This window comes from Ruditapes philippinarum, unplaced genomic scaffold (assembly GCF_026571515.1).
Source record: "Ruditapes philippinarum isolate M1 unplaced genomic scaffold, ASM2657151v2 ctg1935_1_1_1_1, whole genome shotgun sequence".
Lineage (NCBI taxonomy): Eukaryota > Metazoa > Mollusca > Bivalvia > Venerida > Veneridae > Ruditapes > Ruditapes philippinarum.
In genome coordinates this window covers 77,397-93,090 of record NW_026855893.1, presented here as the reverse complement: position 1 = coordinate 93,090, position 15,694 = coordinate 77,397, and the positions used below count along the sequence as shown (strand labels likewise).

General features: G+C 34.1%; 1 protein-coding gene across 1 annotated transcript; it reads right to left on the bottom strand.

Moving 5' to 3' along the window:
• Positions 1-8,297: 8,297 nt before the first annotated feature.
• Positions 8,298-12,740, bottom strand: LOC132744731 (early growth response protein 1-like). Its single transcript, XM_060733509.1, has 2 exons — positions 12,376-12,740; positions 8,298-11,276 (listed from the first exon to the last, which is right to left on the bottom strand). The coding sequence occupies exons 1-2, from the start codon at positions 12,572-12,574 to the stop codon at positions 9,625-9,627; spliced, it is 1,851 nt and encodes a 616-aa protein (XP_060589492.1). The 5' UTR covers positions 12,575-12,740; the 3' UTR covers positions 8,298-9,624.
• Positions 12,741-15,694: the final 2,954 nt, after the last annotated feature.

The window sequence follows — 15,694 nt, the reverse complement described above, 5'->3', positions numbered from 1 at the left end:
CAGGAGGATTTTTTATGATGAACTTTCAACTTGGAACAAAATGTATTGCATAAATACCTTCATAGATGTTTTATCAAGTGGTACACAATAACAGCAATTTTTATGCCTCAACTCCTTTGGGGCGAGATTGGGGCATTTAAATTTGTTTGTCCAGCACAATGTCCTTGGACTGACAATATAGTGTAATATATAGTCTTTGTCATATGGACACACACATTTCTAGCTCTTTCTGATATTTTTTACAAAATTGTTTTAAAATCCTGTAAATATGTAAGATGGCTGCTTTATAAATATACACCATAAATAACATGTAAATGTGAGAAAATTTAATTTGCTTAGAAAAAACGAAACTATATATTCTGGAAATATCTGACAGAATAGGTAGAGACAAGCTGTAGAAATAAGGTGTGTCTGAAAGGTTTCTTTAGAAATAAAAAAGTTCATTTATAATGCTGCAAAGTGACAACTGTTCTATTGACCTAATTTAATACAATCCTATAGGTTCCACCTTGTCCTTAAAAAATTCACAATGTTGAAACATTCATTAAAGATTTAGATTTTATATTTCAATTTTTTTACTGCTGAATTGATATAAATTTCAATGGGTCTACTTTTCATCACAATGTTAAGTGAAGGGATTTTAGTTTTGTAAGTCAGGCATCAGGAAAGAGTTGCAGCTGCACTGACCTCATTCTGTTTGCTTATCTAGCTCTGTACTGCTGCGTAGGCATGGTTTTGTACTGGTGTGATGACCAACCTCTGTACTGGTATGATTGCCTACCTCTGTATGCACTGATGTGATGACCTACCTCATTACTAGTGTTATGACCTACCTCTATACTGGTGTGATGACCTACCTCTGTATGTTCTGATGTGATGACATACCTCATTACTAGTGTTATGACCTACCTATGTACTGGTGTGATGACCTACCTCTGTACTGGTTTGATGACCTGGCTCTGCACTAGTGTGATGACCTACCTCTGTATGTACTGATGTGATGACCTACCTCTGTACTGGTGTGATGACCTACCTCTGTATGTACTGATGTGATGACCTACCTCTTTACTGATGTGATGACCTACCTGTGTACTGCTCTGATCACCTACCTCTGCACTGGTGTGATGACCTACCTGTGTACTGGTGTGATTACCTACCTCTGTACTGATGTGATGACCTACCTCTGTATGTACTGGTGTGATTACCTACCTCTGTTCTGGTGTGATGACCTACCTGTGTACTGCTCTGAACACCTACCTCTGTACTGGTGTGCTTGCCTGGCCCTGTACTTGAACCATTTGGAAGTTTGTATTGCCACTAGCCAACCTGTACATTTGTGCAGTCGGAAAAGGCCCTATTAACTATTAGTTGCACGAGTTTTCTACATTTTGATATTAAACCTTAAATGGATTGACTGTTTCAAAGTGAAAGCAGAAAAATGCTATACACAAATTTAGCAGGTCCAGGCCTAAGTTCGAGTTGGTTAGTTTTTTCCCTGGGAAAAAACATAAAAAAAAACAGCTTTACCTGTATAACTGAATATATTGACATAAGTGTCATGGAATAAGGAAATTGACTAGATTCTTGCTGCTACTTGCAAGCATTTCAAAAGCTTCCGTTTTATTCCGATAAAATAGAATATTGTTGAAGATATGGTTTCATTCGGGTTTCATATAACTCTAACGCATGTTTATACTAATGGATTTTCTGGTTTTAATAGTAATGTTGGTTGTGTTTTGTTTGTTATCATATTCCTTTTTCTGAAAATTAGGTAACAAAGAAGGGGATTGGCAGGTGAATGTTTTTATCAATATACAGTTTTAAACCAATATAAACAGATTAAAAAGAAAACAGTTAAAGTGACATTATACTTATATTTTCTTTGTCATGTTGAGCTGAATTAACTGCAAATGTAGATCTATATTTTTTTTAAAGATTGAATGTTATAATGGCGATTGACCAACAGTTGATACTGCAAAATGTTTATCTGTCCAAAGTATAAAAAGCCCACTTTTTTTAGCTCACCTGAGCTAGCTTAGGGTGAGCTTTTAGGATCGTTGAATGTCCGTCGTTTGTCGTCCGTACAAACTTGTTCGTTAACACTCTAGCGGTCACATTTTTGCCTCACATCAAACTTTATGGGTCATATCGGATGAAAAACTAGGTCACAGGAGCTAAAATAGAAAAATCTTGTTAACACGTTTTCATCCAAATATCCTGGAAATGGTCTGAAAATTTGTTTTGATGATTTTTAGGTCAAATTTGAATATTGGTCACCTGGGGTCAAAAACTGATCACACTGTTTAAATATGGATAATCATTGTTAACACTCTAGTGGTCACATGTTTCACTCATCTGTCATGAAACTTGGTCAGAATGCTTGTCTAGGTAATTGCTCGGATGAATTTGATGGGTCAGGTGAGCGATCTCTTGTTTATAAATAGAATATTACAGGTATTTATAGAACTTTCTGTGAGACAAATGAGTGATTAATTGTTCATGCCAAGTTAATTATTAAATTGAAAGGAATAATAGCAAAATTTAAACTTGTTTTGACTTTCATCTGTTCACTCACTATATACCCTTGGATGGGCATAATGTCACTTTAAGATAAACACATTTAACAATCCTTAAAATGTGATAAATATAGATAAACTTTAAATGGTAAATGTGCACTCAAAAGCATTCAAACATGCGTTTTCTGAGCTTATTTTAATCTGTTTCTTGTAATGTACATTCTAAAATTTACATTTTCGCAATAATACATTTAAAGTAATAGAAAAAAATGATGTATATATGTGCTGCATCCTTCATCATTTAATTTAATTTTAGTGTAAACAACATTTATTTACGCAAGCATTCAGTTCATTTGAACCAGTCTATACAGTCAGATTGATACAGCTTACGAGTACTGATGCTTGATCGGGTTGAAAAGCAGGTTCCTTAGCCACTATGCCACCGCTCCCCTTAAACCATTTTGTCCGTTCCTTTGGCGGCAAATATTTTCTGTACTCACTGATTTGGTTCACAAATGGTTTGGATGTGTAAGGATATTTCTAATGAGCTTTTGGGGCGAAAGATCATCAGTTATTTGAAGAACAGTAGAGATGTCAGTCTTACTTAACCTGGCGTCAGCATTGTGACATCGGTATAACACTGCTTTGAGTTGTGCATGCAACATCATATCTTATCAACCATTAATGATATTTGTTTGGAACTTTACACACTTATTTGAGAGCATAATAGGTCACTGTCCAAGGGCCATAACTCTTAGTATGGATTTTGACAGAATTATGGCCCTTTAAGAACGTTAAAGTTTAGCATGCGACTTCAATCTTCAAAACTACTTCATTGGAAACTTCATACAAGTCTTTGAGGTCAAAATTGGAGGTCACTATCCAAGGTCCATAACTCTAGCATGGGGTTTCACAGTATTATGGTCTTTTTAAACTTAGAAAATTCTTGGTAAAAGTTTTGAATGCAACATTAAATTGAATTGAATTAGCTTTTATTGTGTTGAAGAAATATGATGATAAACACTGGAAAATCAGTCAATAATTGCATATAACAAGTAAATTATTACTTGAATCTTTTTTACTTTTTGTAAAATCTTAGTACATTTTTTTCTTGAAATATTTTGGTTAAAGGTATTCACTTAAAACTTTATACATATCTGCAGGGTCATAATTGAAGGTCAGCTTCAAAGCCCATAACTCTCACAAGGATTTTTACTGAATTATGGCCCTTTTTGAAATTCTTGGTCAATGCAGCATGCCTCAAGATTTATGCTGATTTCATAAAATTTCTAAAGAGTTTTTAAAAGTTAAATATTGTTAAGTGAACAAAGAAAGTAATTTGCACATTGCAAACAGTATGTACGATCAACGTAAATTACCAAAATGTGGTAAAATAGGTCAGGATCCAAAATCCATAACTCTCATGGATTTTGACCGCGTATTGTGAATTTAGTTGAACATATATTTTTCATAAACTACTAAGACTCATAACTATGTCATGTATATTATTTCAACGATAGATCATAAGTCATTGACCCTTAGCATAAACCGCGGGCTTAGCGCAAAATGGTTGTTACCTATATGACATAAAGATGGAGTTACAATTCTTTCGCACCAAGCACAATGAAGCAGTCGAAACGAAAGCTCGAATTTTGGCGATCTGTAGCAAGGATCAATGTTGATTTTTTTTTCATTTTAGCATGATAATGGGATTTTTTTCAAGTGTCACGTTGCCATGTCCACAACCCCACGTAAAGGTTTTTTTTCCATTTGCGTAAAATCTGGTAACATTTTCCGAGAGTCCCGCGGCTTTTCCATGAATCTGCATTTTTATGGGTGACCCTATTTCAACAGCAGCGTGACATTTATAAATAATTTATCGCTCGAGCCCTATATAGATCCGTAATAGAGCAGATCCGCCCGCAACTTTTTGTATTATCGTCTGGTAATTGTATTCATTTGTTCAATAATAGTAAACTCGCTGTCCCAGGAGGCAGCTTATTGTTTCAGAAAATAGCTCCATCGAACGTGTGAATACGCAATCGAAATCCAATTTATTCTCCCGTCTAACACTACAATGCTATCGCATGACACTGGTTCAATCTAAAAACGGTTCACGGATCGAACTAGCCTGTTCGACTTTTTCTGGGAACAAAGTAATATACCGCAAGAACTTCTGCTCTAGTTTTAGCTGCATCGGCCAAATTCATCTCCAGGAAGCGTGACCGCCCTCTACTTGTTTCTGATTGGATAAAACCCTAGGTTGCATGCAATGGACGTCATTTGCTGGAATCAATAGCCCTGTTTGTATTGCAGGCGGTTAAATATAATTGAAACATGAGAGTTGTTATTAGCGACTGTATTCTAAAAGTAGAAAACCTATTATGCCATGTCCGCCCGCAACTTTTCTGTAATTGTGACGTTTAACCTCATTTTTTCTCTCTCTGATTAGTGCCTAATTGTTAGCAAGCTTAACCGAGAATAAACGATGTTGGTAATAATTCTTTGCAATGTTCTAACGTTTTCGGATCCTCCCCCGCCCCTTTTTTCAAGAAATAGTTTTAAGAGCATATACATGTATTGCTACCGTCCAATATTATCAATGAACTAAGCACTATATTATACAAGAAATTATACATCACTGCATAGTTGCTTTCCAATGTCCTTAGTGTTGTAAGTACATAGTTAATTATTTATTACGATGGCCATTAGAAATAATCAGTATCAATACGAGGGTTGGTTGATAAGTTGTGAGCCTTGTATCTAAAGAGTTAATTAGGGTTGTCATTTAAGCCCTTCAATTTCCTGAAATTTTAAGGCTGTGTGCCCGAAGACCGGTGTCTTTTGGCCAGTTAGTATGGCACTCTTAAGTTAACGAGACAATTAATGGACTTGCTAAATGGCCAAAATCGCTTAACGAGCAATTATATAATATTTGCCTAAGAAAGGGCTAGCACCAATACAGATATGGTAGCAAGTTAGCAACACTAAGGAAATATGTCCCTTCGTGTGCTACAATGAAAATGAGGGTAGCGGAATATAAGAGTGGTTGGTTGACAGAACCTTGAGGACGTTATCCATCCTGGACGGACTGTCACTGTTACACGCCTTAGTCTCGCCAATCTGAAGGTTGACAGGTGAGGTAAGTTGCAAAGACATCAGGTGGAATTTCACGGGAAAAAGTATATTTCATTCTTATCGGAAAAGCTCTCGGCTGGTTGGATACTCAGACTTTATATAGTTCTGAAGTACACCAGGAGGAAGCACATATGTTGACTCTTTTTGGAATTTATTGAACTTTCGAATTATATGCCTGGTTCGCGCCACTAGACATTCTACAGTTTCCAAAAAAATGAAAACGTGCAATTTTCGGTACCAACTTCGGACAGATGTGAAACGAGAAAGTGGATGTCTTTCTGAACGGTCAAGAAAGGGACTCTTTCGATTTGTTACATCGAGGCTCTTATAAACATAGCTGGAAGAAGTGTACAGATATTGAAGGGGGTCATAATCATATCGAAAAATAATGCAATATGTCCGCCAAAAACAAACTCTAACATTCAAGCCTCAAAACTTATCAGTCAGCCCTCGTACCAAGCATATAAGACAATGTACTAGGAGTATATTTATCAGGGCATGCTTTGACCCCTTAATTTTGTCATTGAATAATCAATGTTTATAATACAGACTTTCTATAGAAAGACCATAGTCAGTATTTATATGCACTAATCTAGAGGCACTTTATGCGGAATAAAATTCTAGAATTAATGAGTTGTTTAATGCACAAACCAGGAATTTCTATTAAATGCACATTCAGCGTTAAAAGGAAAAATAATCATTCTATTTTTTTGTGCTTCAATAAAAGTGAATTGCCATATAAGGAACTATCTACGGAATTGTCCACAAAGCACTCTTCACAAGACAATTAAATCTTAATTTAGCCCCATCAGAGCACGTCCGCCCTCAACTTTTCACTGATTGGCCGCGTGCTTTGCTTCTTCAGCGCTTTTTTCTATTTCCAGCTACGTTAATCCAATATTATTATTTAATGGGGTCCCCGGCTAAATCTAGAATGGCTCGCCGCAGAATCAGCTTCGGAGAATTCTTTAAATAGAAACTTCAGGCCAGAGACAGGCTATACTTGTATTGGAGATCGATAGCTAGAGATGTTTCTGCTATTTCTAGCTGTATAGCTTTGTCGTCATAATGACGCGTGTTGGCCTCCTAGACGTAAATGCCGGTGAAAGCTCTATATTAGGAAATTCGCACAGAAGTCATTGATTTTAAGTTGTATTTTGTAAGAGACATGTTTGCTATAACTTTAGGGATAATCTCTGTAGGGTAAAAAATACGAGAATATTGAATGCAAAGAGTTGACCATTGTGAAACATATTCATGAGCATGTTCTTGCAGACATGTTTTTGTTTTTCGTGTGACGGATTCACTCTCTTTATCATCATCAAGGTCATTTTATTCATTACCTTGAATCACATTTTCTTTGGTTTTTGGCCAAGATGTAATTTGGCTGACATGCAAATATATATAATAGATCACCGGTCACTGATACATGAAGACAGCTTATAGCTGTACACGTACATGAATGCACGCGCTTCTTTGATCGTCTGCCAAACGCGTGTAACTGTAAACGATGTCATACGAGAACACTCTGGTATACCTTGTACGTTAGCGGCCATTTTGTCCTTTGGTTTATTCCTTTTGCATTATGATAATCCTTATCAAAGCCAACAAGGATAGAGTTAAAATAACTTCTAATATATTTCTTTAAAGCGTTAAAATCCGGGCGATTTCCCATCTAAGTAATTTAATATTTTACGTAACAAAGGTCAGCGTCTCCTGGTAGGGTCAACTGAATACGATTTTACTGGGGAAATACGGAATGAAATATATGGATAAACAATGTTTTTTTTATTTTTCCATTGAAAATGGACAGTCTCGTTAGTATAAGAGAAAACGAGATTTGTAATTTCAAATTAAATGGTATGTTTGTATATTTACTTTAAAAACAGTTTAATTATGTTATACGATGTCACTGAAGAGGTGGCTTGGAGTTAACACCAACGAATAAGTGATCTTTTTTATTTTTTATTATCATTTTTTCACTTTCATCTGACTTCAGTTATACAAAGTTGTTGTTTATTACTCGCAGAGAAAAACACAAGTTTTCTTTCATATACAACAAGTTGAGTTCAAAAAACTTCACAATGGGTAGAGAAAAATAAACTTTAACAATTCGAAAAATATCACTTAATATGTAACAAGAGAAACAGGTAAATGTGTTACAACAGTTTACAAGAAAAAATATTTACAAAAAAAAAAAATAAGAAAAAAAAGAAAACATACAACAACAACACTTTTTTTGCAATGTTGATGATGTGATATGATTTTGTGTGAAAAAAAATAGGTGCCCTGTTAAGTCCTACTTCATGTGAAGGCACGGAATTGTTTCATTCCCAGCTTTTAAACATGTTGTAGAAAGAAAGGAGTTTTCTTGTTTCTTTTTTCAAAGAAAATTTGAATTTAGACCGGAAAAGGATTTAGGAAAAATAATTATTAACCACGTTATTGCCATTCTATAACGTCAATGACTTTTAAAAATAAGGGCGATTCTTTAACTGGATGAGTCATGACATTTAAACGCTTGAATGATATTAATGTTTTCGCACTCATATATCTTCGTCATAAAATGGAAGGCAGAATGTCCAAGGACGTTAAAGGGCAAAGGTTTTTCATATATACTTTAATGTGACAAAGAAAAAAGTGTTCGTTATGAGTTTTTTTATTACCGCCTTATCAAGAAGTTAATAATAATAAATGTAACAGCGTATAAGATAAAGTTGACATTTTTATTAACATGTAAAGATGAAATGAGTAAAGGTAAGTTTGCAGTTGTTAAAGCATATAATTTTAAAGCATCCTAAGTGTACAAAACAGTAACAATTTACAACACAACTGATGTAAAGATAAAAACATACATTAAAACTCTGCTCAACAGATTCATCTATTAAAATATACGTAACCAGTATAACAACAACGTCAAATTTGAAAAAAATATAAACATAACAATAAAGATTCTTAATAACAGATGTAATAATCAAAAATGAAAATAAAATGCCTTATGTAATCCTCATTTAACAACAGAAAGATTATCTGTTACACGAAAAAAAAAAACAACATTCATACTTTTAGATCTAACATTAAAATCTCAAGTACAAAACATAATGACTCTACAATAGATAGGGTACTTATAATACATTGACGTTACACACTTAAAACCGGTTGCGCACTAACACAATTTATTCTTTGGCTATTATTTAATCTCAAAGTCCAAAAGATGAGTAGTTATCATAACAAAATGTGTTTTTTCTTCTTCTTTTCTTTGGTAATTATAAATGATAAAAATCTTTACATAGTCTAAGCTTAAGCAGCTCTTATTTTAAAGCATACATGTACAATGTAGTTTTAATTTTGTGTGCAAAGATCTTGAAATTCTTATCTTGAAATTTTGATGAGATATTTGAACGTTTTAGTACGGAAATTTTGCAGCCAAATCCATAATAAAATAGCACTTCTTATTCAAGAATTTAATAGCCAAATATTTAATTTATTGAGAATTTAAAAACAGATAGCATTATTTGAAGCGTTAGCAGGATAAATTAAGCGCAGCACATTGCCGATTTGTATAAAAATCGCTACATTTATATAATGACCTAAAAATATAATATTACATATTTATATAATGTATTAACATCTATAATAATAAATGAATGAAAAAAATAATTAAAAACATAGCACATTTTTCTTCACTTTAAGCACAACTATATTAATGAAATGTAGTAAATTTTGTACATAAAAATAAAGTATTTAAAAAAATGTCTTTGAAACTTTTTTTTATCATGAAATGTTTTAAAACTGCACAAATTAGTGTGCAATATACCAACGTTTCTATGACTAGAAAAAAATATTAAATTTAAAAATATCAAAATTGATTGAACAATATGTTCTAACGTAACAATTCTGTACACTGAACCGTTTTTCACCTTTTTTTACAAATTGGAAAGTTTGATTTCTAAATGTTAACGAATAACGTTTATAATGACGTTGTCGTCACTACGTGGGGAACACTGGACCCACTTTGAGCCGCTGTTGTGTTCATACCAAACGACAAAGTGTCCATCATGACCGGGGATGTTGTTGACGGTAAAGAATGATTAACCGCTAAAAGTTTTGCTTCTTTTTTAGCTTTTTGTTTTAAGTGCACTTTTGCGTGTCTTTTTTTCTCGTCACTGCGCGCAAATTTTCTTCCACAAGAGTCACATGAAAATGGCTTTTCGCCAGTGTGTGTGCGCACGTGCGTAGTAAGATGATCACTGCGCGAGAAAGAGCGCATGCAGATTCTACAATGGAATGGTTTTTGTCCAGTATGTATTCTAATATGGCGCGTTAATTCGTCACTACGCGAAAATCTTCGGTCACAACTATCCACCGGGCACGGGTATGGCCTCTCGTGTGGGGGCGTTTTACTCGGGCGATTTGGGTATTTACGTGGCTTCACCGGTAGCAGTTTTAGTTGACCTTGTTGATAAGGCTGATTTAAGATTCCATGGAGTTGTGCTTTTGATGACGAACTTTGATCAAAATTCATTTGTGGAGTAGAAGGCAAGAGGAAAGAAGAGTCATTAGATAGTTCACTACCAGGTTCGGTTTTTATTGGAACGTTGCTGTACATTGGCGGTGTAACGCTCGTCGATCTCTGCTGAATTGTCGTCTGCTGTAACGCGCTAAAATCAGGTAAGTGCGACTGCACTTGTGGCACACCTGTCACTGTGCCTTGTATTGTACATTTGAAATTAGCACCAATGTTTGATGACTGTGAATGATATGTGACGTCACTAGATTGAAACTGTGGCATTGTCTGTTGAGCGTTTACATTAACTCCCGTGCAACTGGGGTAGTTAAGTCCACTCATGTTCCCAGTTGAGTACGGGGTAGCCTCATTTTGTTGTTGTGAGCAACTGAACACCGGCTTCTGTTGTTTAACTTGAAAGTTACAATATGAGACGCTTGGAGCTGTGTACGGTGGTGGTGGGGTAGAGAACGCTTGCTCTATGTCAAGTTCACTACATACGGGCATCTGAGGCTCAGGTGTGGATTGAGTTGAACTTGGTGTAACCGGTGAGGTCAACGGAGAAGCAAACCCTGTGGAATATTGGTCACACGGACTTTGTTGTCCCATACTAATGTTGTCTGGTGGCGGGGATCCAGCCATTGACTGTTGTGATGGTGTAGTCGGCGCCGAACTAAACAAGGAACCAGACCCACTTTGCTGACAATCTGCAAGTGTTGAAATGATAGCATTGAAATCAGCTTGTTGTTGTTGTTGTTGTTGAATATGGCAGGCCATATCGCATGATGATGTTTGCGGGACCTGTGCTTGAACTTGTGCGCCCTGCATTGTCTGCGACAAAATGTTGAAGAATGGCGACAAGGGTGCGAAGAAGTTGAGGTTCTGTGAAGGATCATTGCTACCCGATGTTGGGGTCACGGATGTGGTGACCAGTGTGCCTTTGTAGTGGAGTTGTTGTGGGTAGTTGCCCTTATGTTGTGCGTCTGATGCACATGTGTTTCCTCTAATGTTGTTGTTTATGTTGTTAGTGTTGTTGTTCTGTGCTGTCTGTGGCCTGATATTGAAGAGGGTCTCAGTTAGTCTTTCCGGGAGATTCACCGAGGCTTCTAGTGTTGCTGAAAATATAAATGAAATAATATTGTAAATAGTTTAAAAACAGCATATATGTATCTATATATTAGTATACATGTATATGAAATATTATTGAACAGAAATATAACAAACTAAATTCATATTAAAAAACAGTAAATATTTGTCAGTTATTAATTATTTAAACATTGAAAATAGTTAATACTCGTATTAGAAAAATATACTTTTTAATCAGTATATCTAAGTTTGTTTACATAAAATTTTGTTTATTTTTATAAAATAAAATCATTCATTAGATATGTTAATCTTTCTTAAATATTGAAATAATTTTCATATGCTCTAAACAATTTATCTATTTATTTATTTAATTTATTTATTTATTTATTTTAACGCGTAACCTCCATACTTAGATTAGTAAAGAACGACAACTCTGTGAGAAATTTCATTGTCAGTGATATAACTACTTTTTGCTCGCTAAAGCGCAACGGAATTTATGAATGAACTCTTCGTAGTATTTAGTATCAAATATGCGTCAGTGTAATTGATCATAAGCTTAAAATAGCAACAGCTATCGGGGATCACCGCCAATTGACGTCATACGCATATGTAATTAGGACAAGCTGTGTTAAGCTCCGCCTCTTTGACGTAAGCGAAATTCCTATCTGAGTGCGCTTTAACCATGTTTCATGGTCAAATGCACAATTTTACAACGTCTTAAACCACATTGATACTATCTAAATCACCAAATAGTTGTTTACATAATTTGCCATCAAATAGTAATGATAAAATCTAAACAAAACGATGAAAATCACAAATGGTTTTATACCGCCAACAATCTAGCTTGTCTGCCTATGACGTACGCAGTCTTAAAATAGAACAAGAGTTCTCAAAGTATAAAGTGAATCCATGCAAAATAATCGTAAAAAGCATCAATTGTTTTATCATTTGAATAGAATAAACAAAGTGATAATGTCAACATTGAAGTGTATCATTATCGTGAAATGTCACTGTCGAAAGACAACCAAATAAAACGACAATCAAAGCCAAATGCAGACGATCAGCTGTTCAACGAATATAAGTGCTGATTCAATTTGTTCAAAAGTGTTCTTTAAAAGAAAAACCTACCAGAAGCTGTGATCGGTAAAGGATCCAAGGTATCCACAAAGAATGCCATATCCGAAGATGAAGTAACAGGGGTATTAAGTTCCTCAATAGACTCTGAAGGGAGCCTAAAAGACCCAAATCCCGCGTCATGATAACTATCAAAGCAAACAGTTTCTGCTAAAGCAACCTGCGACAAGGTGTCAAGACCGTCCATAATCATTTCGGAAGGTTCCGTGTTATTCACTGTATTATCCAACTTGTAAAATAATACTTCACTTATGCAACATCAAAATATTCATCCAACATTTAACAGTTAATAGTATTTTGTTTTCATCTACCAACTTTACGCTTACTCTCAAAATCTATGAATGAACTGGATCTAGCGTATCACAAATTTATGAATGAAATCTTCTCTTACGCTAATGCCTTATTTGGAACATGTAGTAAACCGACGGCCAATCAGGAGGCTTCGTTTAGTTGTAATGCGCATGACAACAAGTGCGTCAATAGTGACGTACATCCCGATTACACTGCAAGACTAACGACGAAAAAGTAGGTTAACGCGATTAAATGCACATTTTAGACTGGTTTTTAGAAAAAACGAATGAGAACTACAAAGATTAGATAAAATTGCATTCGTATTCTTCATTTTGATTTCTATTTCGCTTTACTTTTGGAGAAAACATCAATAGTATCGTTTACTACAACCTATCTACGCCGGAATAAGGCTTGCCTTTTATGGAAGGACAAGGTCACATTCCATCGATTGACGTCAATAGACGCATGAATAAACAGGTTATTTGCTATCCTTTTATGGAATGATCGGACGTCTTCGCCGATCGTCGGTTATTTTCGTACCGGAAAGAATATGACCATATAAAGAATTATCCGTAAAAAACAATTATTTTCGTGGGAAGGCGGTTTAAACCGAGTGGAAAATTCCCACGGTAAATTTTTCAATTGGCGGAGAACATTCGATGTTCACATGAACAGCTGACCTCGCATTTACTATAAATCCGAAACTATGTTGAAAATTTGTCTTTAGTCTATAGACTAGTTTGTATTTTCGTAATCAGACATAACCATGCAGTCTGTCCTGAATATAGGTCAATGTTACAGATAGATATGATATCCTAGCGCTGTTTGTTTTCTTTATTAATCTTTATGACTAACGTAACTATTTTAGAAAAGTTTGGCTTGGTAGATTATAAGAAGTAGTATAAGTATCACTATCATTCTAAATACTGATTATAAATCTACTGCCACTGAGATTTAAAAAAAATGGCGAAATATAAACAAACCATTTTTTTATTGAAGTGATTATTAGATAAGGTAAAAAAGAAATAAGTGTATTTTCTAGTAAAATACAACTTTTATAAGCTAAGATACATAAATAACATTCGTTATATTTCGATGTTCATTTTAGATGAACAAAAACATAGCAAGTAAAGTATGCGCATAGTCTAGGGTCTTTTTAAATACATGTCTGCAAAAGACTGAATATTAAGCATTCGAATCATTGAAAAGTATATGTATATGTGTTATTATTATTATTATTATTATTGTTGTTGTTGTTGTTATTGTTATTGTTATTATTATTATTATTATTATTATTATTATTATTATTATTATTATTATTATTATCATCATCATCATCATTAGTATTAGTATAATTATTTTCATTAGGTAGCCTTTCTTTTTGGTCTCGTTTGCATTTTGTCCAGCCTAAAAACGTGTATCATTTAGTTTTAACATTGAAATAGTTAAATAGTTGCCAAAAAGCAACAGAAGAAGGTAATTGGCCAATGAGCAACATTTTTGAAACTATAAAAGTACGCCAAAAATAGAAAAAAAGCTTTTGGAAAATGAAATAAAAGCATTTCTGAGGCATAATGGGCCTTCAAGGGCGGTTAATGATGATCTCGGTCAAATGTCACTAGTTTTACCTGGCTAAGGGACGTCGTGAAAAGGCATAAAGAATCTTTTATAAGCAATCTTAATGAACACTTTTAATAGCATTAGTATTATTAAGTGACATTTTTTCTCACTTTTTTTCAGTTTCAAAGTTGAGCGTTATCAGCTCCAAATTACAAAAGATTGACTTTTATGATAGTGACTGACTTAAAGCTGATGTTAAAGCACATGTTTAAGACAAAATACAAAAACAGCACTTCCTATATATATAGAACATAAAAATAAATTGAAAGTGAACGATTAATTTTTTGAAGTATATTTATAGAAATTTTCAAAAGTCACTTAAATGATTGTTTATTCATGCGAAGTAAATTATAAAATTGAGGGCAATTATGGCAAACTGTAAAGTTATTTTGACTTTTACCCGTACACCTACAGATTTACGCATCGATGAGCAAGATTTCTCTTTTAAGTGTCTAATAGACGCTCAGTAGGTCAGTCGTATCTCATTTTTTTCTAAAAATAAATTTTGAAGAGTTCGCATTCAAAATAGTCTTAATCTTTAGCAATGGATTCGTTTATTTTGTTTGTTTGAAAGTAAACCGTTTTTCTTTTTAAACAGAAAATACTGAAACTCGCAAATTATTGTATCTTGATTTCTGTCATTCGATTTAGAGATGTTTATGCAAGATTTTTTCACTTCGTCACATGTAAAGGTACAGAAAAAACGTATAAAATGCTCAGCAAGAACATGTGATTTGATTTATTTCGGCAAAATATGTTCCGGACAATTTTATGCTGGAAACGAAATTTTAAATTTTGTAAACAACTATTCTGGTCAAATCTTCGAGTTTATTATTGGTTCACTGAGGTCTTATTTGATTATTGTTTAATTTACTAGAACTATAAACCCATTTCTGAGAAAAAAAGATTTCAAATCTACATGTAGAAGCATAATTGTATTTTAGCCTTTGTCGCATTAAAATTTTATCTATGTTATTCTTATTTATCATGTTCTCCGTGTATGTTTTAGAATTATGATAATATAAACAGTAAAACCTGTGTTTTAAACACCACCTCTGAATAAAGATAACCTTGAAAATACAGGCCACCTTTTGATAAGCTTTCATTGATAAAATGGAATAACGTAACCTCCAAATAAAGACCATTTGTCTATAGATAATTATTTGTCTTTTAATCGGATGGCCTTTGTTCGCAGGTTTGACTGTACATGTATGCCATAACATAACCAGGGCAATTATATTCAGAAAATAACATGTCTCTGATATGAATAATGAACCATAATTTGATTACTAACATATTTCTATTCTTTGATATGATCAGGATCAATACTGTTCGCTATCAGTTTCTCTATTTGTAATAGAGTTTGTAAGCGAACAACATGGATCCTGATCAGACTGCGCGG

Excerpts from the sequence above, each read along its gene's own strand:
- LOC132744731 (XM_060733509.1), bottom strand. The coding sequence starts at position 12,574 with ATGATTATGGACGGTCTTGACACCTTGTCGCAGGTTGCTTTAGCAGAA. Across the intron at positions 11,277-12,375 it reads TTTACCGATCACAGCTTCTG|CAACACTAGAAGCCTCGGTG; the intron begins GTAGGTTTTTCT and ends TTATATTTTCAG.